Genomic DNA, 25183 nt, shown 5'->3' with positions numbered 1-25183 from the left:
GTCCATAGGTGTGAGTTTGTGAAAGAATGTGTAAGTGTGTTCCTGCCTTGTTCCCAATGATTCCAGGTAGGCTCTGGATCCACTGCGACCCTGAACTGAATAAGCGCTTACACAGATAATGAATGAATGAATGAATTTGGCAAAAAGTAGGGGATTAAATATGTATTTGTAAAGAAAAATAAAATAAGATGACACAGATGTGGAGGGTTTGACACTGACACAGAATGCAGGGTATGTTTTTAATTTGCAAAATATATATTATATATATACAGGAGCAGTCTACACAAATGTGTCTGCAAGAATGAGGACACTTAAATCAAAACTCGTACGATTCCATAAGATGATCTTTAACAAATGTTTTTAAAGTAAACCCGCAAGAGTATCAGGTGCATTGGCAAAGCAATACACAGAAGAAGGAAATCATTCTTTAGTTGTGTGGTGGGTAAGAGGTGCAGGTTATTTTTAAGTAGATTTTTATTAAAGAAAATACAGCAGTCTGCATGTGAATAATAGCTATATATTTATATGTATTACAAAAATAATCATTGGCTCTAATGTAAAACAAAAGAAAAGGACCCCTCCAAAATGTCTTCCTAAGTCCCTGCTGGACTGTTCTCATCGCCGCCATTCAGTCTCCCCAACTGAACTGACCTAGTACATCATGTGTATAAATACAAGACAGTGTGCTTCAGTCATTTAGGATGAAATATAGCAACAGGTATACTGCACACCATTACAGGCTACAGAAAGTGGATATTAATGAAGAAAGCATTTACACACATCAATACTGAAGGTAATATAAAGCACACAATGGGATAATGGTTATACGCATAATACAAGGAGCTGTTCAATGTTAATTACAAACATTCAAGCCATGCCTAAGCACCATGTTACTTTTATGTGGATACTGAATGTGTGTATGTGGAGATATGGAGGCACTCCTCTGAACCTCAGTAGTCTCAGAACGGTTTGCTCTTCAGGCAACATTCAGCTGTCATGTAAAAGCTCATAGCCTGAGCTCAGAGCAGTGAGAATGCACACACCAAGCAGCCCAGCGACTGATTGTAAGGTCAAAGACCTGCAAGAAAACACACACAAGCACACAGGTTAGGTCTAGAGTGGATGGCATAGTAGGCAACAGCATTGCCCTCCATGGGGCAGACTTACCCAATTTAGGCAAGAATACCCAATAAGAGTTATACAAATGAGAGGACTTAAGCAAGACTCCTAAAGTTGCATTAGCCCACTTCTTAACATAATTGAAAGGGCATCTGCTAAACGCTGGAAATATAAATATAGGGCAGGTTTTTTTAAACCCTGGGTCACAACCTTTAAAAAAAAAAAAAAACTTTTGCAAAGAAAAATTACAATAATAGTAATCACAATAAATCGGTTCATGCTGAGGCTTATAAGCAGCATCTAGCTGCCTTCAGAGATTACTTACATGCTGCCAAATCATCCTATTTGTCCAACCTTATTAACAGTGCTAATACAAACACTCAGTCTTTTTTAAACAGTCACTAAACATTTTAACCCTCTTCACAGTGCTATAGCTACTTCTCCGGCTCTTTCATTCCTACATTTCTTTGAATCTAAGATCAACTGTGATATTGCGTCCTATGCCACTAATGACTCTTTCATTTCCATTTCGACATTCCATTCTCCAGGTGAATGGAATCATCCTCCTTTTTTCTTTCTGCTTTTCATACTGCCAACTCTTTTTTCATAGTTAACATCTTAATAAAATTTAAAGCTACAACCTGTTCACTAGACCCTCTTCCTTCATCCTTTACTAACGCCTATCACTCTGCCCTGATCAAAAAACCTGGTTTGGATCCTCTGGCTCTAGTTAACTTCCAGCCTATATCGAATCTTCCATCCGTCTTGAACGTCCTCGAACATACTGTTGCTAGTCAACATGAAAACTAACTTGAAATTCACAATCTCTTTGAACCATTCCAGTCCAGAGCTGGGCATTGATGGATCTGCCCTGGATTGGTTCACTTTGTATCTAACTAACAGAAAACAGTTAATTACCCTTTTTGGTCATACTTCTTACATTACTCCTCTTACTCAAGGGGTACCTCAAGGATCAGTCATTTGGCCCCTTCTTTTCATTGTTTACATGCTTCCCCTTGGACATATCTTGCATCATTTTAATCTTGACTTTCACTGCTATGCAGATGCCATCCAGATTTATTTTAGTACAAAATCTATTAAAAACCCACTTCTTAGCCACTTAGAACCCTGTTTATCAGAAATCAGGAAATGGATGAATCACAACTTTCTCATGTTAAATAGTGACTGAACTGTTGCTAATGTGTTGCAAATCAATTCTCAAAAAAAGTAGGTTCCCTTTTTTTTTCTATTGATTACTCAAGTGTACCTCCTTCTTCCCTGAGTCGTAATCTGGGTGTCACCCTTGACTCAACTCTTTCACTCTTTCAACTCTTTCACTGCTCACATCAGTTCTCTAATCAAAACGTCATATTTTCATCTGCGTAACATTGCCAAAATCAGGCCATGATTTTTCTTTTTTCTTTCTCAATCTAAATCAAAATTTTCAAAAGACATGTTTATATTAGCTTTACACCTATTCTTAAATGAATATCAATTGTCTGTGTTTAAATATGTTAATATGACAAAGGTTTTCATGGGGTTTCCTATATATCAAGATATCATTTACTGTCCATATTGCCCAGCCCTACACAGTCCTTCTCAGAAAAGAAGGTACAGTAGCGGTACATTATCGGTCACTAAAGATACAAATATTGTAAATGTACCTTTAAAGGTACAACAGTGTTTAAAAGTCTAGCTTTGTTCCCTAAATGTACATTACATTCTCTTCTCTAAAAGGAGAGATAAATGTTTGTAATCTTTATAGAGCTGTGTCATATAAACTTTTTAGAGCTGTGTCATATAAAAAAATCATAATATAAATCCTGGAGATGAAATTGGGCATATGAAATCTACAGAATTTTAAAATCTACAATTAATAAAAAAGGTACAGTTATGTTCCCTATTAAAAGGTACTAATTATTACTAACTATTAGAATGTACCACCACAGTGACAAATTTTCTGACAGTGTGCAATGTGTTAAAATGTGATGGAAAAAAATATGACCGTCAATAAATGTTAAATATTACCATTTAGCACACTAAAAATGTGTTTATTTTTTTATATTAATCTGACTGAAAATTCTGAAAATAAAATTTCATTTTAAAGAACAGGTAAGAAACAAACATGGAAGGTGACTTACTATGACACATTGTGGAATTTGTACAACTTGCAAAAAAGTGTAATGTGTTTAAACACTGACATTTTAATTGTTTTTAGATTTTCATGCTGTCTGTTGAGTAACTTCTAATCACAATATCATATACATAGCCACACACAAAATGTGGTCATACGTGTAATGTTCATCAGATTAAAAACATATTTTCAATTTCATGATAATGTATTTAGAAAAGTAATACATTTTATTTATTTTTACAAAAAGTGTAATATATATCTTTTCTAATAGTTAAAACTTCAAAAAAAAAAAAAATACAGATTACCACCATTTTTCTTAACTTAGTTAAATAGGAAATAAATCTCTTTAAATAGCTTCCTAGAAATGTTTAGTTTGGTCTGTCAGTCTATGCAAACTCTTTTTCAAAACATGGGGTATTCATTATAATAATATCCCTACAGAATAGAAATGGGCTTTCAAATCCACAAATGGTTCCCACATGCATCCATGCAATGTTATATTTAATACCTATTTACAACTTTCGAGCCATTCTGAGAATGCCCATAAGACGTGGCTTTATGAGTGGTGGGGATGTTGTTGAAATGTGAGGATGTCAGAAAAGACGCCCTTTGAACGGTTTCTGGGACCCTACAAAATAATCTCTGTAAAACATTTTTTGATGTCCTTGCCAATTTAAAGAATGTCATGGGGATGTCATTTTACTGTACAAGTTTAAAAAGCAGTGATTATAATTAAACATTTTGTAACACAATCATCAAAAGAAATATGTCTGTAACTGAGATAGTCTAAACTGTACCTATAAGGCAAGTGACGCCAGATTTTCACACTAATCCTGAAATAGCTGTGATTTTTTTTTCTTTTAAGCATATATGTAACCACATACATTGGTCGATGTGCTGTAGGAATATTGTAAATGTATGTATTTATTGAAGACTAATGATCAAAAATGCACAATTTCTGTCCCTGAATATATGAATTGGCTACCTAGAGTTTCCTGAAGCTATTTGGAGACTGCATAAGTCATGTGACCACTAAGCATTTTGGACTTCCGTTGGCACAACTCTCTCTCTATACTTCTCTGGCTCCACCCACACAAATAGGTCCCCAACTTGGGACTGGAACATTGCTAAGCAAAACATTTTCCTGTACACTAGCTTGCTACTATGCTGTCAGGTGCATTTTATCTGTAAAAAAAACATGTCCAATTGGTGGAGTTATATTTGCAAGAATCCATGTGAAAACTGGCAGCAATCTGCCTGCAGCAGCAGCGGAGCACATTTTTGATGGGTGGTGTTTATGGCATTTTCTTTTCAAGGTGAATTTTTTTCTAAAGTCTGTCTCTGAATATCTAGGTGGAAAATAAACTACCTGTGGCAAAACAATTGGGGACAGCAGAAACCATATCCACATATTAAGCTGGATTTAACTCCACCTGCAATCTAATGCAGCTGCTGAGGTTACAGATCATTTCTTTAAAACTCCCACTTGTGATAGTGCTAACAGTTAATAGAACTATCCTGTAAAGTGGAGTAATACAGGTGGTTTTATACTCTACAGGGTGGGCCATTTATATGGATACACCTTAATAAAATGGGAATGGTTGGTGATATTAACTTCCTGTTTCTGGCACATGGGAGGGGGGAAACTTTTCAAGATGGGTGGTAAGTTAAGTTTGATGTGTCACATGACCCTCTTCCCATTGAAAAAACAAAAGTCGGATCCAAAATGGCCAACTTCAAAATGGCTGCCATGGTCACCACCCATCTTGAAAAGTTTCCCCCCTCCCATATACTAATGTGCCACAAATAGGAAGTTAATATCACCAACCATTCCCATTTTATTAAGGTGTATCCATATAAATGGCCCACCCTGTATATCATTGCTCATGGAATGGCACTTGTCCAATCAAATTATGCCATCAGAGCTAACTGTTTTACAAATTAAGACATTGTAGCAACTAATTATTTGTAAGTTATTTAAAAAAGTTATGAGATGCCCTCCAATCAGCTGCACTTGGTTACTCTACAGTAGTTTTTGTTGTTGACTCTTTTCAACTGAGAAACATTTTTATATCCTTAACATCTTTTTACATTATTGTTTATTATTATTTTCATTTTAGATTTCCCCAGGTTTTTGCCTAAGTTTGATCCATAATTATTAGTTGCCAATTCCATCCGTCAACGAATCTCCTGATTGCACACAAGGGTGGGGGCCAACGTGTTCCCTCTCAGACACGAGGTTATATTGAATAGGTGCTAATGCAATATCTGTCCACATCAGTTTACAGATGCACATGTTAGCTAATGCCTTGAGCAGAGTTGTGGAGAGGGACAATGCTTTTCCACCCAAAGTGGGGGAGATTCAGTCATAACAGGGGTAACTATTGATCACGTTGTCCACCTTTAGCAATAGGTCAAAACAATCTAAAATCTCATCTTCAGTGGAAAATACTTGGAAAACCCTTTGTAACAATATCATACGCTCAGAAAAAAAGGGTACAAACTGTGTAAATGTACCAATAAAAGTACAAAAGTGTTTGTCACTGTTGTGTTCCCTAAAGGTTCATTACATTCTATTCTCCACAAGGAGAGGTGAACACTTTTTCATTACAGAACTGCGTAAAATAAAAGAACATAATATAAGTCCTGGATATGAAATGGGCGTAAGAAATCAAATCATAAAATATGGTACCATTAAGTTTCCTAATTAAAGGTAACAATATGTACACTTGAGAGTACCACCACAATGACTGTCAATTCTGAGAGTGCACATTTAAAGTATGATTTAAAATCTTGGCATTATAAATCCATAAGTAAACTATATATTTCATTACGCACAAGACAATGTCCCTGTTTATTAAATCCATTCACTTTACCTGTTAAAAACCATGTCATATTGCTGCCACAGTCCATCACATGATAGAGCAGACGCCGGTCTGGAACTTCTCTCCACTGCGGCTGGTGCCTCTTTTCCCGTAGCTACACAGAAGAGTAATATTACCCCATCATATTATCTCATCATATAGAATGGGATTAAATTGGTAAATAAAATGAAAAAAGAAGTTGTGGATCCTAATTCCACCCCCTGTATAGAAATATATATATATAAATAATTTAAAAAGCAAAAAAAATAAAAATATGTTCAGGGAATGTTCAGCTCATGTTATTATATATATTTGTATATTGTTGCTAGCATTTGACCTTATTTGTGTTTTTGAATGTGTAGATTCATAGTCATACATGTATTAGTGCATATTTAAGTGATATATATTTAAAAAAATGAACATGAATATTATGGTAATATATAATGTAAATATATATGACATACTTTATAGGTACTTTTGTATATAATATGACATACATGAACATGCTCCAAATTTAGATATTGGATAATTATTATAAGTCTGTACCCATTTAGATTTGCTGGTTCGGAGTGGTACACATGCTTGCCCTTCTCAGCCACTGTGAGTGTTCCAACATGAGCTGTCTCCCTGTGGCAGACTTTTGGGGGCTGGTATTGACCCTTTACATCCATAGGACCAGCTGGGACTGTCATGTGGAAGTTGGGCAGGTTGCCGTTGGGCTCTTGAGGCTCGGCGACCAGGTTCTTGCGTACTGTTTCAGGGCTGGATGTGGGGATGACTTTGATAGTGGGCAGAGGAGTGGAAACTTGGCTTTGTTTGATTGAGCCTTCACAGTGGGCCAGCTGGAGCTTCTTCATGTGGTTGATGGCCACTGTAGCATTAATGGCTTGCTGGAATTAAGAGATAAGTAGATGGTTAGGAGTGGTGAAATGGCAAAAATGGAACAAAAGTGTGATTGAAGGAATTTTAATGACACAAACAGGTGTGCTAAACTATTTAACTAAAAGTAAGATAATACAATAAGCTGGCATCCAATCAGCAATCTGTTAGGATAAACTTGTTGTTGTTGGTTACACTCTTTGCATACTTGTCTACATCTGTATTTATATAATGCATGCTGCTGTTTAGGAGTCTACCCAAGATATAATATTATTTATTCTCCCTTTCCTATTTTTAATATATGGGGGCAGTTTTGCCCTTGAGGTTACAGAAGTGAGCTTGAGGTCTACACTGGCAAGGAAAATTAATTCATAGCCGAATTGCCTTTGAGCAAGGCACCTAAATCCCATACTGCTCCCCAGACTGTATTTTCCATGGCTAACATCAGGAACAACCAAAACAAGCCTAGACTGGAAAACTCACAGAAAGGGGACATCTGAGCTAGTGATCAAGACTACGAAATGATCATTGCTGAAGCTCTGTTGTGTAATCAGGCCAGAGATCGAATAAGTCAATCCATTGAGGATATGGCAGAGGAGGCAAACTTTAAATAGTCAGGGAATTAAGAGACTGGGCTTTAGTTTACCTTCCATTTGGACTTGGCAAAGTTCTTTTGGATCTGCACACTGACAGACTGATATATGTCCTGGCTCCGAGCAGTCTTTCCGATGATCCTGAAAACAAATCCATGAACAAATCTCACTTCATATATCTTAATATATAACAGGCAATTACCATTTTGTTAAGCAAAGCCTTAAAAACACACAGAGATTTTAAAAGGAAGTTGAGAGAGAATTGTTTTTGGTGACTAGAAATATTATAGTTTTAAAAGCTATTTTCTTTAAATGTTTTCTGGCCAATAAATGAAATAGAACTCCAAAATACTTGAAATAAAATATTTTCACATTAATATACTCATATTAATATGGTTATTATTATTTTTTTGCTCGTGCAGTGCTGAGCTAGGGAAGCATCAACGGTGGCTCTGTTCTCCTTATTCCAGATCAATGAAGTATCAAAGTGATTTCAAGGTAAAAATATTGCGTAGTGTTCCTTCAAGAGAGAACTACTCACAGGGTTTTGTTAGGACAGTGATGTTGTTCTATTCTTGATTTGAGGCAAAGAACTTGATGAGATACTTACCAAGGATGTCTTAGGGCTTGATCTGTTGTATAACGCAGCTTGGGATTCTTCTGCATCATGTTGCGGATGAAGTCCTTGGCTAAAAACAAGACAAATGCATGTGATGTTAGAAGCAGGTAGGCTAAAGGACTACGATAATTATTGTTTTACATTGACATAATGGAAAGTTGCAGAGCACCCCCACTAGTGATGGTTTTGCTTAATTACCCGTGGCCATAACGTAGGTGCAGGGATAAGTTAAAGCCCCCCTATGGTCATTGGTTAAAACCTTAGTAACTCATCTCTGTCCATAAAAATAGACTATTTAGAAGAAGAAAAAAAATCCCCTAATGCTTTTCAAGTAGCTTAGATGTAACTCTATGTAATCACATTTTTTTGCCTAGAAGAGGCATTTTCTCTTACTGACTGACTCACTGACTCCTAAGGTTGAAACATGCATGCACGAGTAGGAACTGTTAGTTCAGCCATATTTCACAAAGATAAGTTAAGGTGGCGCTAGTACACTGCCTGTTGTTAGTTCAGCTATATTTCACATATTGCTTTCCCTCCAACAAGGAGCTGGAATGGTTTCAGTTTTGAACTGTGGAACCATTCCACTGACATAAACATTTTTGTGAACCAGAAAAATGTCTTCCCAGCTGGAACCAAAGAAGAGTATGTTCTTCAGCGTGAACTGCTCCATTTATTTATTTCTGGGGCTGTGTTTGGTTCTGCGTTAGCATTCACATGCTTTACTTGTTACATTGAATAACTACACAGTAAATTCACCAGTGCTAAATCAACACTATTCGTGTTAAATTAACACTTAGTGTAATAATTTAACACTCTCAGTCTTAAGTGTTAAACAACAAAATGTTCTTGATCTTCTTTGTACTTTGGTGGTAGATCATCTAGTATTTATTTTTAAATAAAATTAACAAGAAAAACATTGATGGTATTGTTATATATTATGAGCAAAATGTTGTGCTCCTTTTTTTCATTTCTGCATTTATTAGCCCTCTATATTTCCGGAACAACACAATCACAGATAAAAACACTTTATTTTCACCATATGGGTCTTTAATGATGTTCCCCATATATTAGAAAGAATCGAAGTGGGATAAGGAAATGTTTTAAGTTAGAAGACCACAGGAAGCCTTACCAGACTCTGAAATTTCATCCCAGAATGGAGAGTCAAACTCGTATTGAGCTTTCATGATCTTGGAGAAAAGACGAGTCTCTGTCTCTTCATAGAAAGGGGGGTAGCCACAGAGACTGCAAAAAGCAACCATTAACATAGGTCATTATTATTTAATTGTAATGGCCAATTCATTTCATAGCTATACAGTGCATTTAAATATGTCCAGTTGTACATACTCAGCCCTTTCACTAGAAGGCAACCTTTCACATACAACAAGCTAACTCAAGCATCACAGTGGTAAAATGAGCCAGATTAGGACCCAACACAGCATGGCTAAAGTTGTAGATTGTGCAATCAGTTACTCACACTGTCTTACAATTACAATCTCAGAAATTAACAAATCTTAAAATGCTTTCTAAATGTAGAACTCTGCCACTGCCAAACCCAGTTGAGCAATAGGTTTGCTGTGTGCCTACGTAGCTACATGATCCATGGTGGCCTTGTAGCTTGTTTTTCAGAGGGCAAAATGACCAATGTAAAGCTAGAGATGGTTCTTACAGGATGTAAGTAATGACTCCAATAGACCAGCAGTCCACTGCTTTACTGTAGGGCTTCTGAGCCAACACTTCTGGAGCTGTAGGGAACAAAATCAATAGAATATTTTAATTTAAAACAATAAACCAAGAAATCTGTGTAAAACCATAAAGAACTCTCAATCCTGAGTTGTGTTATTTGTTTTGGTACTGTGCTCGATGTGTTTTAAAGCCTCCCTTACCCACGTAGCCTGGAGTACCACAGGCAGTGGACATGATGCCGTTGTCTTCCATCTTGGAAAGACCAAAGTCGCTGATCATTATCTTGGAGTTTTCATCTTGACTGTAGTACAGCAGATTCTCTGGCTGTGGAGAAAAAGAGACACAGGGTTTTTTGTTTTTAAACTCCCTGCTTCCAAAAGAAGTACTGAGAGGGTAGGTCACCAGCAAAACCATGCATAAACAACACTTCCAGAAAAAATGACTGTGGTGGAACCCTCAAGGGTACATATTCATACTTTTTAATTAGGTAACATAATTGTACCTTATTCGATTATAAATGTCAATGATAAAGTCATTTTACACAGTGAAAGATTACAGATATTCACCACTCCTTCTGGAAAAGAAAATGTAATGTAACTCTAGGGAACACAACTGGATTTAATAAACACTGTTGTACCTTTTAAAGGTATATTTACACTCTTTGTATCTTTAGTAACAAATAATGTACCCCTACAGTATTTTTCCCCCCAGAGTGTAGCTTTGACCAGCATGGAATTCATACTGGTTTTTATCTGGGGTTTTTTTCAGCAGCGATGTAACAATAAAATATGTTCTTCTGGAACTTACCCCAAACTCAAATTAGTGCTGGGCAATATGAACACAAATCAATATCATGATTAATTGTACATTTTTCCATGATTTTGATTAATAAACGATTATTTTGTTTTTGTATTTGTGACACTCGTAGTTCAGTGATGAGTCTTGTACTGGAAATAAGCTCCAGTGTTAAAGCTGAGATATTTTTTCTAACGTAGCAGAGAGGTTGTTCCTCTCTTGTTTTTTGGTGTGTGTGATTGTGCTATGTTTTTTTTTTCTCAACATTTACATGTGCCTTACTTAATTATATTCAAGTACTTAATACATTACTCAATTATAGTCAAAACACAGCACGTCCAAACACAAGCTGGTACAAGCTGCTCAAGTTGCTTGGTCTGCCTTAGCATTTAGGTTGCTACCATGTGGCATATATGGGCAGAATTACATGACTACAGCTTTGTAGTTTGGTTTTAAAGGGACAGTACATGAACACACAGTTCTGACATAACAGAATAAAAATAAAAACAAAAAAACTGTAAAAAAAATAAATAAATAAATAATCAATTAATTGCCCAGACCTAACTCAGATCTACCTTAAGATCACGGTGGACAATGCCGTTCAAGTGCAAATAGTTGACCGCCTCCAGAACTTGTCTGATCACCAGGCTAGCGTCCTTCTCTGAGTACATGCCCCGGTCTAGAATCCGGTCAAACAGTTCACCACCTGAAACACTGCAAAAATAGTGGGACTTATTAGCTAATAGTTATGTAAACATGCAGATAAAAAGGATCAATTGAAGAAGTAACACTCACAGCTGCATGACAAGGTAGTAATGGGTTCGACTTTCATAGAAATCCTCCAATCCCACAACATTCTCATGTTTGATCCTAAAACAGAGTAAAGGAAGAGGTAAGTCCCATTTATAATATACATATCCACACCCAAATGCTCTGTGGCTGTTTCAGCATGGTACCTCCTCAACACAGCAATCTCATTTTCCAAGTTAACATCTCTTTTGTTCTTCTTCTTCACACACTTCATGGCAAAGAGCTTGCCTGTTTTCCTCTCTTTCACCAGGAAGACCTCAGAGAATGCCCCCCTAAAGAGACAGAGAGGGCAGAGACAGAAAATGGTTGAACAAGGCCCTCCATACCAGCATGTATACATTCATTATCATTTTTTTCCACTGCTTCATTCTGATCAGGGTTGTGGGAGTTGGGGTTGGGGGGTCAGGAACACACCCTGGATGGAGCAATAGTCCAACACAAGGCATTTCTCACATGTCAACCTATAGGCAATTTCGTACAGCTTCCACAACATGTGTTTTTGGAATTGTGAGAGGACACCAGAACACCTGCAGGAAACCCACACACCAAGCTCTCCACAGACAAGGTGGGGTTTTAACCCACAATCCCAGGACCCAACATGTATACAGAGGTTCTTCAAGGTAGTTGGATATTTATGCCATATTAAAAATGTATTAAATTAATTTGTCATTGGGTTGGTTGTGGCATTTACTTAAACAGTCAGTGCCATTTGTGTTTTTCCTTTTTTGAAAAAGAATGATTTAAAAACAAAAAATATAGAGTGTTTCTAATCATGGGTTTGATTGCATCCAAAATGACATTCCACACTTCTGACAAATCTACAGTCAGTTGAATGTTCTGATGAAAGTGTAGTGAGTTTTGTTTATGAGCTTTTACACTCATGTTGAACATTTTAAACTCTATCTATGTTAATAAACATGTTCAAAAAAGAAAAAAAAAACTCTGCAGCAAAGTAAAATCCATTTCTTGCCATAGATATGAGGCCATTTTGAATGCTGACGGGAAGGATTGACGTCCACTCCTTGGTGCGTTCCTGCCTTGTGCCCAATGATTCCGGGTTGGCTCTGGACACGTGACCCTGAACTGGGTAAGCGGTCACAGATAATGAATGATTGAATGAATGAATGGTGAATGAAATTCACTCTTCCTTCTGAATGCACTCTTAAACCTGCTGGAAACAAAAGGAAGCTGCTAATGCAGTAGATCTCCCATTTAAAACTCACTCTCATGTCATTCATTCATTATCTGTAACCCTTATCCAATTCAGGGTCGCGGTGGGTCCAGAGCCTACCTGGAATCATTGGGCGCAAGGCGGGAACACACCCTGGAGGGGGCGCCAGTCCTTCACAGGGCCTCACTCTCATGTGATAGTTTTTAATAAATGATTAATAGAACAGTCCTGCACAATGAAGTGATACATGTAGATTTTGAAAACTCAGTGATTGTATATTCCATATCAGCTTTCATGGAATATTTCTCGTCCAAGTCAAGTCAATACATACATTTTTCACCCTATCACTTGAGGCATCCTCCTGAGAGTAAAGCATTTTTAATGAGGGTGTAAATGAAACCGTTTAAAGCCCTTTAATATCTTTTAGAGTCTCTTTCATGCCACACAGCTCTGCAGGAGATGTATGTCATAACACCAACAACTACTTGTACTTGCATGCCCACAAGAGTGGGAGGAGGAAAACAAATGCCCAATTATCTTAAGTGATTGCAGTCTGTTCTTCACATTGTTGTGAAGGTGTGAAAATAATTATCAATTATTCATCTGTGAACCATTTAAATGTAGATCTTTCACTCCATATCTTGTTTCGTTAAAGCACTCCAACATGTTATAATGTGTTCAATATTCGTTGCATCTGTAGTATACAGTAACCTGCTTTCCCTCTATGTGGGAGCAACAGACAAGCTGTAGCAAGTCAGATGGGCAGATGCTGAAACATAATTTTACATTAGCTTATATTTTCTTATTTTTAAATAGAGAATTTCCATGGTTATATTTTACTTGCTAGATCAGGTGCAAAATAGCAGGGCTAAGGTTTCCAAACATGTCTATAAATAGAAAGTAAGTGGCAAGAACTTATCACACAAACCCATAAATTAATTGTTTTTTTGATTTCTATAAAAGCATTTACATACAACCAGCTAGCCAGTCTAGAGCATTCCAGCCCCATATACAGGATTAATGTTGAATGAATGTCTCAGCCTTTTGTCTTTTTATGTCTGTTTGTTTTAGAAGCAGTACAATACACTATCCAATCAGAACATAGATAATTTGCACATATCTGTTTTAAAAAAATCTGAATCTAACTACTTAAATTAAGAGATGGAGAAAATCACCTGGCACCTACAACTACACAGACGTTAAAAAAGGACCTCATGCAGAAAAATTATGGTAATGGTCCCTTAGAAAGGTCATCCTTACGTGGCCTGAGAAAGGGGCTTAAGAGGTCAGGACAAGAGCTTAATTTTCTGTTCTCAGTGCTTTCTGAACTAACTAAAGCTGCAACTTGGAATAGCTGTCCCAGGCTGGGGATTAGGTTCAAAATCCCTTACGCAATGGAAACAGTAGCAGCTCAGGTATCCAGGTGTGGAGCCCGGAGCCTGCAGAGACAAGACCCAGCCCAGCAACTGGGTCAGTGAGCCCTCCATGGGTCAGAATGAAGGATCAAACCTTCTTAGCATACAGGGCCAACTGGCAATTAACTCTGAATTGGCTTTATTGTAAACTATGGAAAAAATAAAATACTTATGGTTTCTTGAGAATTTGAAACATGGCAAGAACTGATTTCCTGTTTTCTGGATAGTAAGTAAAATAAAATGTACATGATGGCACTTTAGGTGGATTAGGTGGAATGAATGAATAGCACTTTTCACACAATTTTCTGCGATCATTTTTTTGTCCCACTATTTAAACCAAGAAAATACATAGAAATAATTCAAAGACAATTTCAATATCTAATTGTGCTCTGACATGTTAAAAATATTAATATATTAATATATATATATATATAAAGAGAGAGAGAGAGAGAGAGAGAGAGAGAGAGAGAGAGAGAGAGACTCATCTACGTCACTCTATAGACACTGTAGCTTTAGAAGCCACACTGCTCCTAGCCCCTAATTTCCAGCTCATGCTCTTTCTTCAGGCAATGCCTTGGATCAGCCCACTGCCTGGCAATTCAGGCACCCGATGCCACTTTGAATTGAATTCACCCTTTCACCTGCTGTCTCTCCTCTGGCACCTGCATTTCACCATCCAGGCATCTCTGCCATCCTTGAGTCAATTTTCTACCATGCCACCATGCTTGAGCTCCATGGAACCTTTCGGATTTTGTCTCTTGCAGAGTTTGCTCCTGTGCGCCGAGCTGCCTTCTCTCTGTCTCGCTGTTCCTGCGGTGCTGACCGTCAGCTGATTTTTTGGGGTTTCTTATTCTACTTTATCTGTCATCCCTCTATATTCCATTTCTCAATTCCCTCTAAGCCACTGGAAAGATACCATCATATCATAACTGCCTACTAAGGACATCTCAATAAATGAATGCTGCCCCTCTGTCAGGGCCACTACTAATCCACTTTCCACTGGCCCGGTGATTGTAGCTGTTTTAAGACCAACACTGACTACCCCTTGATCGCTCCTGCACTTTAAGAACTCGAATTCCCAGTCATAATAAAGTACATTCAATTTACTTAATGCTATTCCTCTACCGTCTGACTCCAGTCTGTTAAAGGCAGTTAATTTGGATTCACTAACCCCTTTCATTCACCTACTCATGGTCCAGGACACCAACCAAACCCTGGACCAGCGTACCTCAACCTGTCCATTCTATAGCATTCATATGGCTTCATATGCATTCATAAGCCACCCTGAATTTCTCCCCAAAGGCTTCTGGGTTCATGTCCCCATTTTAGCCTTTTATGGGCGTGCTCTGTACTAGCAAAACTCATTCAGGTCCTAAATGACCTTGGCCCCGTAATTTATCATTTCTCTTCTGCTCCCATGGCTCAATTTACACTGCTATGCAGACGACACACTGATCTGTTTTAACATCAATCCCACTGAATCCTTCCCCACCACCCAAGCTACTGTGATGAATCCAGGAATTGCTACATTGGATAAACTCCAACTTCCTCAGGCTAAATGCTAAAAATCTTGAATCAATGATTTTTGGTACAAAATTAACCACATCTGCTTGTTCAACCTCCATCCTTGTCATTGACAACACACCTGTTAGCACATCCTCTGTTGTCTGGAACCTTGATGTTCTGTTTGACCCCCTCCCTCACCTTTGTCTCACACATTAAAACTCTTTCATCTATGTAACATTGCCAGGCTCTGACGCATACTTACATCTAACGATGCTGAGATTCTGGTGCACCCTTTCATCACTTCTAGATTGTTCCCCCCACCCTCTGGAACACTTTGCCCTCATTTATTTACTTCCATGTCTCTTTCCATCTCCAAAACTAAAAACATGCCTTTTTCCCCTCTCGCTCACTAACATTGTAAAGCAACCTTGGGTTTGTGAAAGGTGCTATATACTACTATATATATTTTTTGGTAGAGATTTGGACATCTGCAAAAAAAAAAATAAAAATAAATAAATTATATATATAAATTATATATATATATATATATATATATATATAAATTATATATATATATATATATATATATATATATATATATATATATATATATATATATGAGAGGTCAGTCGGGGTATTGTTCAGCTGGCATATTGCTCACGTGAGAAGTGTTTTTGTGTGTTATGCTTGGGAATTTGAGGTGCAAACATAAAGCTTATGAGAATAGTGAAAGAAGAGGTAGGACGTCAAAGATTTGTATAGGGATTGTATACAAAAATGCACTGAAGATTATAGAGGATACATTACACCATCTTAACCCACAGTTTGAGCAGCTTCCATTAGGCAGATGGTTTTGGATGCCAAGGGCCACAAGAAATATTTATAGGAAGTCATTTTTACCAAATGATTTCTAACCATTATTTCTATGGTTATGGTTTATGCTTTTTTTTTTTTTTGTATTTTTGATTTTGTGTTTGTGTGTGTGTGTGTTTGTTGTGGGTGTTTATACACTGTCAGTGTTTTTAATACCATGAATGACCAAAGATTCCACACTGTGGACAAGAAATATATTGTAATCTGTTCAATTCCAAACCAATGTATAGGAAAATAAAGATACAGATAGAGTTATATAAAAAACAGAGATGAGACTACAGTGCTGCAGTTCCCTGGCTGGTAGGAGTCTGGGAGTTAGATGAGGTTAATGCTGTGTCAGATACTAGGACAGTCTGAGTATGTTAATCACTCTTGCAGACAAGAATAAGTTTCACAGAACACCTAACTGGATGAAGAAAGCTTTGCGCTAATCTATAGCGACTGTGCATTAGCTGCCAAAAAGAGCAGTGTTTTTCCCTGAGCAGATGAATCAAGGGTGCTCTGTTATATTTGAATGGAATCAAGTACGTTCAGTTATGGATGCTCTCAGAAAAAGTGTATGGTTAAGGTAATGTTTTTTTAAATCAAATAGAATAGTATTTTATTCCAGGTCATTTTGGGCAAATTCTATTGCTCCATTCCTTGTTCACTCAGTTCACCCAGTGTAAATATGAACTCACCTTTTCAATTGGGGTTATAATGTGCAATTATTTGTCATTGTACAATGTATGACATTTAAGCATTTAACCCATCTGTGGCAATGACCACACACACAAACACATTGGTGCACTAGGGACTGTGAACACACACCGTGTCCCTTCTTTGTCTTAGTTTCCCTCTAAGAATAGGGAGTGTTAGAAACACCTGCAGTTTCATTTAGTCACTTATAGAAAGAACTTTAATAATTAACAAGCAAATGTACAAGCTAAGTATGGTTGTATGGGTTATATGTTTTGTGATTATGTAAGTTTAAGTCTGTTCCTCCATTGTTTTTCCCCACTTCTTGTCCAATGCCTAAGATTGTGTGCTGCTGTAACAAGTGAATTTCCCTGATGTGGGATCAATAAAGTCAAGTCTAAGTCTAAGTCTAAATGTACAAGTGCCAGAGTGGCGCTAGTCTTCTGATACGGCACTGAACCTTGAGAACATGCATAAAATATAATACAGCTTGGCTGTCCTGAAAAAGCCACAGGCTCACTCTAGTATCTCTACTTAATATTCAACTTACATAAACAATAAACACCAGGCTGCTTCCCTGAATCCTCAGTCTAGTCAAGTGTCTATTGTCTCAGTGTGCTGTGACGTCAGCCTTGTACCTGCCAGGCCAAATACCACATGAGCCACCGGAAACACTCCATTGGTGAATGTATTAACTTATGTGAACCACTTAGCCAATGACATCATTGGCTTTGGAAACCAAGAAAATATATACACAGAGTTGTGCAAACTTTTGAATATCCTAAGCAAAATGTCATATTTAATACAGGTCACATTTTATATATTTTTCCCAATATAGTAAATTCAGCTATTAAACTGCATTATAATAGTGTACTTGCATTTTTAAACATACAAATTAAAATAGAAATATCAAAAAAAAATCTGCATAGGACTATAAACATTAAACATTTATGCTAGTTGCTTAGCACTTATTTTTCTGATTTATAAATCCTTTATAAATCATTGTATTATATCTGATTTATAGTTTAAAAGCTATTTTTTGAAGATTATTTACTGGAATTAAATTTTCTGATGACCTAAATTATATCTATCCAATGGCTACCGTTCCCAGCTAGGGTTAGGTTTTGCTATGTCATTCCAGTAGGAGTGTTAGCAAACATTGCTATCATTTTGCCGTTCCATTGAAGACAGCCTTGAGCTATTCATGAATGAAGCACTAATCTCTCATTGTCTGCGAGTGCCCATTGGCAAAGCTTGTGGATAAGAGAGTAGGCCTCATTCCAATCCTACCATGTGTGTTAGCCTATATGCATTAGAGGGCAAGCACAGGTCAAAACCTTTAATGGGACTAAAATCCCTTGCTATTATTGACAGGATAACTTCCATTACGTCAAGTTTTGTATTTCATTATGTATACACACACTACGAATTGTTTTGGAATTGGCTGTAGCTAGGCTACAGCTTAGTAGTGGCTTGCATAAAGCATCTTAAATAAATTTCATTCTCATTTGTCTTAAGTGAGCTCCAGGAATATTTATGTAAAGTGAAATAAAATCCTGTAAAGTCCCTAAGATTATATTTGGATACAAATCTGACAGCTTTAAATGTATCTATTTGCATTTAAGTCAAATACATACAATGATTTATGCAAGTGTATCTACATTTACTATGTTTATACACTTTCCTTCTTAGTTGATACATTTTAAGACTGAATTATTAATTACTAAACTAATTTCAAACAATTAGTTCAAAAAGTAACCTGTTATATTGGATGAAGCTGGCCAGCATAATGCTGATTGGTAGAGAAGACAAAGTGATATTGTACTACTTATATATAATAGCAGTAATAGCAATTTTAATGAATGTGGCTTTTAGATTTGGTAAACAATAGATCATCATTGCACTTGATTAATGGCTTATTAAATTTGACAAAAAAAGCTTTAAGAACAACCTTGTCATAAAATGGAAACTTATGTAAGCAACACAGGCCAAAAGTGTACTTTGGTATTTGCTATGGGGGAAAAAAAAGATCAAATGTACTTACGATCCCAGCCCTTCTATGAAGTCGAACACTTCTCGAATGTTGTCCGTGCTTTTTTTCCAATCGTAGTCAGCCTCTTTGCGACCCATTTCAGCGTTAGCTTCTACAGGGATTTCTACAATGCACAAAACATTCCAAAATGACCATAACGTCAGACAAACCAAAGTGCCATAGCTAACACCAATTGTGAGGAGGTGGGCACCATTCACAGATCAGAACAATCTAAATATGGTCTACCTTTGCCAGCAGGGAAGACAACTCCTAATATTCCAGGTGCCATGAACCAGCTCAGTATAACTTTAAGATTTTAGATACAGGTAAAATTTTCCTGTGACGTTTCCAAGGCTCTAGCAGTTCCAAATTCTGGGATGTAGAAGAAGCAATGAAGTTCACAACTTATCATCAGCAGATTGTCAACTCTAGGATGCTGCTGCCTGTATGAGGCTTTGCCTGCTCAAGTGTGTCTGCTAATTCCTGCCTTAGGCAAGGGCTACACCCACAGCCAATGATAAAAGTGGTCATTGGTCATCCCTTTGCAGCCCTACTTTACCTAACACTAATTCAAGGTCTGGCACCATTCTCCAACCATTCTAATATGTTGGCTGATTTAAGCAGTGAGGTAGATGGACTCAGAGGAATTATAGCTTTCTCCTGAAATTTTTGTCTGTCATAGTATGAGGTGCATCAGTACCCATTGCATGGGTCACTTACATATGTGTACACTAAAATATGTGTGTAGATATTACAGTCAAAAAACTGTCAAACCATGACTGTAAAAGACTGTAAACTCAAATTTTGAATATCACTGAATCAAATCAAAATGTATTCATATAGCGCTTTGTACAATTGACGTTGTCACAAAGTAACTTTACATAATTTGTATCAGAACATGTACTAATACCGATACACGTTTCTGTAAAAGTGAGATACATTAAAGTCTAAGCAGCAGCTCTATGAAAGTGTCAAACAAATAAATACAGTGGAATTTGAGTTCCTAACTTGTGTTTATTGATAGTCAGAAAACATGTTATTTCTTACTAATTGAAGGAATAAGGTTTAAAAGGACGTTGGTCAGCCCCCCCCCCAACGATGTTCGCAAACTCTAATAGGCGTCTTGCCTGTGACGTAGATGGTGGACAACAACTCTATAAGTTGCACTTAATTTAATGCAAAATGAGGAAAAGGTGTGTTGTTTTTGGCTACAATAATTCAATGTACAGTGGGACATCTGTGCACAAATAGCCCAAAGATCCCAAAATATCCAGAAAATGGACTAAATTTGTCAACTTTAAACGGGCACTTTGGAAAGGATCATCCGCTCACTCCGTTATCTGTAGCTCATTTCACTGGCGCTTTTCCAACAATATGGGCATGTAAGGACACCAATGAAAGGTGTTCAAGAGCCTCTGTAACATGGAGGTAAACAGGGTAAGGACACTCACTTCGCCTGTTTTAGTTGGTGTTAGTTAACGTTAGCTTGACTTGCTAAACTCGGTGGCTCAGATTATACTCGGCTACGTAACTGCATTACGGAGGGTTATAGTGTCGGATGAATTCGAGTTTGACTTCGATCACATTTACAAGAATAACGGTTCCTCTAAATTTGAGTTTAGCTTATTGCTAGGCTATTGTCATGAATAATGTTGGTTATTTAGCTAGCTAGATACTGTCATAACAGTCAGTCGTAACGGTGTTTTACCGCAGCGTTGTACAGCTGTTGTCCACCAGTGATGTCACGGTTGCATTCGAGAATTTCCGTAGCGAGCTCAGGTTTTTCCGTCAATTTACTAAAATTGTCAGTTTTAAAGCAAATTAAGCTGCTATTTTCATTTTAATTCATATTTATATATGTCAGTAACTACAATAATGTCAAATATTCATGGAGGTCCATTAAGTGGTGCTTAGCCTTTAAATACATATATTTAACCAAAACAATTATCTTCTAAAAATCACATTTCTGGAAATCATATATTATTCCAGTGATAAATACTCTTGCACTGTGTTTGTAAATGTAAATATTCAGTATTATTCATCCAACTGGCAACACTTTTTGTTGTTGTTGTTGTTGTTGTTTTTGTTTGTTTCTGTTGCTACATTTTGTCATTTTTAAATACACAAACCATTAAGAGCAGTACAAGTGCCAAGGACTCCAAGCATGCCTAGCCTCTCGCTTTTCTGTGTTTTTTCAGGGTTTATTCAGGGATTTTTATTGTATTGAGGGGATTATATTGTGAATTTTGTTTATGTTCGGTGTTGGTGTGTAAGGGGATGTGTGTTAGTCAGGTGAGTTCACCATCAAGATGTGTTCGTGCCCATGAGCCTGGCATCCCCTGAATCTCGTCACACAACAATCCCAAATGCTGCCTCTTTCTTTGCTACTTGCTGCATGATATAAACAATGCTTATTTGTCGTATGGCTACGTCTGATAATTGCATTGCAAATCTGTGTTTCATTATGTGGTAAAAAGCTGTATTAATACAGTAAATACAAAAAACTGTAGAATTTAGGGATTGCATTATTCTAAATTAAGCAAACACACATTTAATAGTGTGCTCTCTACGGAGTCTAAATTTGTTATGAATAGGGTACCTTTGCACCTGTACCTACAGTGACAAGCAAACCTGCAATGACCTTAGGTTAAAACTTAGATTAGAAACTAAACTCTATGAACTTCACATATGCATACCACAACACTTTTAGAAAGGCCACAACTGAGAAATGGCATAGAGGGAAACTGAAAGAGCAATATATGAACCAAACCCAGTGCAACAGCAGCCAATGTAGGAAAAGTCTTAATTTTTTCATTTACTGCTACTATATTCATTTCAGCTAACAGCATGTAAGAGCCACACAATTAATGTGAAGGACAACAGTATAATAGGATGATAGAAAGAGTTCATCCATCAATGTGAAAGGTTTGAACAGGATTATAAGGTTAATGCACAGTCCCAGTTTGTCCGTAGGCCTTGGCCTCATTCTTCTTATATAACTGTTTGAAGAATCTTGATCTACTCACTTAACCCCAGAGGAATTAACACCTAAATATCCAGAGGTCACTTACAGTTTTAGAAGATTAAAGATAACTAATGTAATACTGACAAATTAATCATTGTCATTGTCATATGCTAGAAGACTTGGAATCCCCTCAAATATTCTGTTTGAGCTTTAGTTTGAAGTGTAATTGACTTAATAGGCTAGAATTGGGTAACCTGAAGACAAAAAAGAACATCCAATTAAGAAACACGGATACCCAACAAATCCATAGGCTGTGTGCCAAACTAAGGGCTCACAGCAGTTTAAGCCATTGACACTGCATCCTTCCTTTCCTCATTTTCTTCACAATGTGACAAACAATTGAAGCTGAATGTTACAATTCAATTAATATTTCCTAATCATTATCAGAGGCAGGTAGAATAGCCTATTTCTATTAGTAAAAGTATCTTTATTCAGGTAGAATAATGACTCAAGTAAAAGTAAAAGCACTGTTCTCAAAAAACTTAAGGAGCAGCTCATAAAGTACTTGAATATAACAACTCATAAGCTACCTTTCAATTTATATCGCATATGCATGAATTCAAACAGAGCCTCACCACATCCGCACCGTATCAGGCACAGCACAAACAGAGGACAAGCAGAGGGAAATTGCTCAAGACACTGCAGGGAAACACAAGGAACTGGTTACATAATTCTTTCTGTAGTTTGTTTATTTCAGAAATGTGTTGGGTTTTGTCCCAGAGTGATTCTAAAGCTTCTAAAGGATTCTCTGTAACTGATTTACACTTCACTCCTATGTTGCATGCACATACACCATTTACTCCAGCTCATAATTCAAACTTGGATTTATCACCTTTTGTTGTAATATGAGAATTGTTTAAACTTACTGAGAGCATATTGAAAACAAAAGCTTATCTATTTTTATCAGCCTCAGGGCCATATTTCGTTGCATAATTATGTATTAATTCTGTAGACAGAACATTTTCAGGTTCTTCAGGAACTTACAGGTTCATCAAACACTATGTAGTATTTTTTATTTTACCTTAAATTTTCAGCTTCAATTTCACTGTGATTCTACACTGACATGTAACAGAGAGAACTAAACCTCTGTTGTTGCTACACTAAGCTCAGCATGGCAAAAACTGCAAAATGCAACTTATGGAAGAGGGTAGGAAACCACACCCCTCCTGCCACCTTAGTTTTTGGAGAGTGCTCTAAAAGTGAGTTACACTCTGAAACTACAGGGAAGCCCAGGAGCAAAAATATAAACTCTTTTCTAATCTTGCATCTTAATGTGATCTGATGTTTTCTTCGCCATATGTTAGTCTCCTGGGGTCCACACCAACACAGCAGATTTCTGTTTATTTATTGGGAAAAATTATAAGGAATTCTTTGTGGAATTATTTAGTTGAAAAGGAATTACTTATTGAGTAACTTTTGAAGTGCTGTGGAACATCCAGCACCTCTTAGCACAGCAACTGAAGTTTGTGGAGCTCTATTCTTCTCAGTGAACCAATCACAGAGCAGATAAAAAAAAGAATAAATGAAATATGGCTGAATGGCTGGGACTAATTTACTCTTGAATATACACAAGGGGAAGGAAAAGTACAATTTGAAAATAGTAGTCAATCAGTCTATTAGCTTGTTCACCTCTGCTTACTCTCAGATTAGGACTGTTTACCTTTTAGTGCTCTAACAAGCAGAGAACATCCCTCCTGTATGTGCGTGCACACACACACACACACCTCTGCTCCCACATCGTTTGGTTTGTAATAACTATGTAGACAGAAAATCATTCTGTGGGTGGACAGGTGCATTCCGTGCATTTACAGAAGCAGGCCAGCCAAGGACAAAGGGGACTCAGCTTGGGCACAACTTGACTCACTGATCATGCAGGTAGTTTTAACCAGTTTACATACAGCTCTACAAAGCCCTATGCACCATCCTGATGTTTTGCATGCTTGCAAGCTAGTTCATTGCAACCAATCAACCAATACATACCTCCATATATATATATATATCATATTATAATAAGCAAACAATCTTATTCTTCCCCTTGAGAATGCTCCCCTTTTCACCCTTACCCTCAGCCTTTTAAGAGCTCCAGCAGCTGCCCTGTATACGGCACTGGGGAGTGATGCAGGGACAGCAGTGGTAGATGACTGTGTGTGCAAGAGCGAGGGGGCGCAGGGAGCTCAGAAATATGGACATGAGCCAAGAGTCCGCATACAAACAGAGCACATCCCTGCTTACTGCACACACATAGGCACTCATATACACATGCGCACACAGCTAAAAGTGCACAGACACTACACACTGCTTCACACTGAACACACACTCAGCTCAGACACCACACACAATGCCCACTCACAAGGCACGCATTTACAGAACAAAAAAAATAAATAAATTACACCATGTACAAATTACACCACTGCGCACATGAATGAGCATGCGCTTGCAGCAGAGAGAAGTGGCACATACCATGCTGTTGATGAATGAAATGTGCCCTCTCTCTCTCGCTGTGTGTATGTGTGTGTATATCTCTCTCTATGTTGAACTTACCAGAGCTCAGGTCACTGGCTGTGGATCGCCTCTGACTCTCCTGCCAAAAGCTTGCTGTGTGCGCAGATCAGCTTTGCCTGGGAGCCTAGAAATAACCGCGCTAGAGATTACATATACTAACCACGCACCACAGAGGAGGAGCAACCCTCCCTCTCTCCCTCTCTCTCTCACTTGGTCCCACACTTGACACACACATAACCAACCACTGTGGCAAACAGGCTCACATGCTCAACCATAATGCCTTCCCAATCACCTCAGTCCCAAGTGACTCATTAGGGAATATTCCCTAAAGGAAATAAACTTCCTCTAGGATAATAAACAAGCAAACATAGGTGTATGACTGGGCCAGTATCTACAGGGCTGTCTGAATCAAATGTGCTTTTGGAAGAATGGTCAATAATTCCTATAAACACACTACTAAACCTTGTGGAAAGCCTTTCCAG

General features: G+C 37.4%; 1 protein-coding gene across 1 annotated transcript; it reads right to left on the bottom strand.

Annotated features, from left to right (window-relative positions):
• Positions 1-241: 241 nt before the first annotated feature.
• Positions 242-24851, bottom strand: LOC136696413 (calcium/calmodulin-dependent protein kinase type 1D-like). Its single transcript, XM_066670808.1, has 13 exons — positions 24741-24851; positions 19187-19298; positions 11646-11771; positions 11485-11559; positions 11265-11403; positions 10095-10218; positions 9878-9953; positions 9341-9453; positions 8200-8278; positions 7643-7730; positions 6664-7007; positions 6130-6232; positions 242-1078 (listed from the first exon to the last, which is right to left on the bottom strand). The coding sequence occupies exons 2-12, from the start codon at positions 19270-19272 to the stop codon at positions 6166-6168; spliced, it is 1317 nt and encodes a 438-aa protein (XP_066526905.1). The 5' UTR covers positions 19273-19298; positions 24741-24851; the 3' UTR covers positions 242-1078; positions 6130-6165.
• Between the last annotated feature and the right edge of the window lie 332 nt (positions 24852-25183).

Source organism: Hoplias malabaricus, chromosome 5 (genome assembly GCF_029633855.1).
Source record: "Hoplias malabaricus isolate fHopMal1 chromosome 5, fHopMal1.hap1, whole genome shotgun sequence".
NCBI lineage: Eukaryota > Metazoa > Chordata > Actinopteri > Characiformes > Erythrinidae > Hoplias > Hoplias malabaricus.
The sequence above is the reverse complement of the archived record's forward strand: the minus strand, read 5'-3'. Positions and strand labels throughout refer to the sequence as shown.

Coding starts and splice junctions, on each gene's coding strand:
- LOC136696413 (XM_066670808.1), bottom strand. CDS start 19,272: ATGGGTCGCAAAGAGGCTGACTACGATTGGAAAAAAAGCACGGACAAC. Junction 9,454..9,877: donor GGAGTCATTACTTACATCCT/GTAAGAACCATC, acceptor TGCTTTTTGCAG/TCTCTGTGGCTACCCCCCTT. Junction 6,233..6,663: donor GAACCAGCAAATCTAAATGG/GTACAGACTTAT, acceptor TCTTCTGTGTAG/CTACGGGAAAAGAGGCACCA.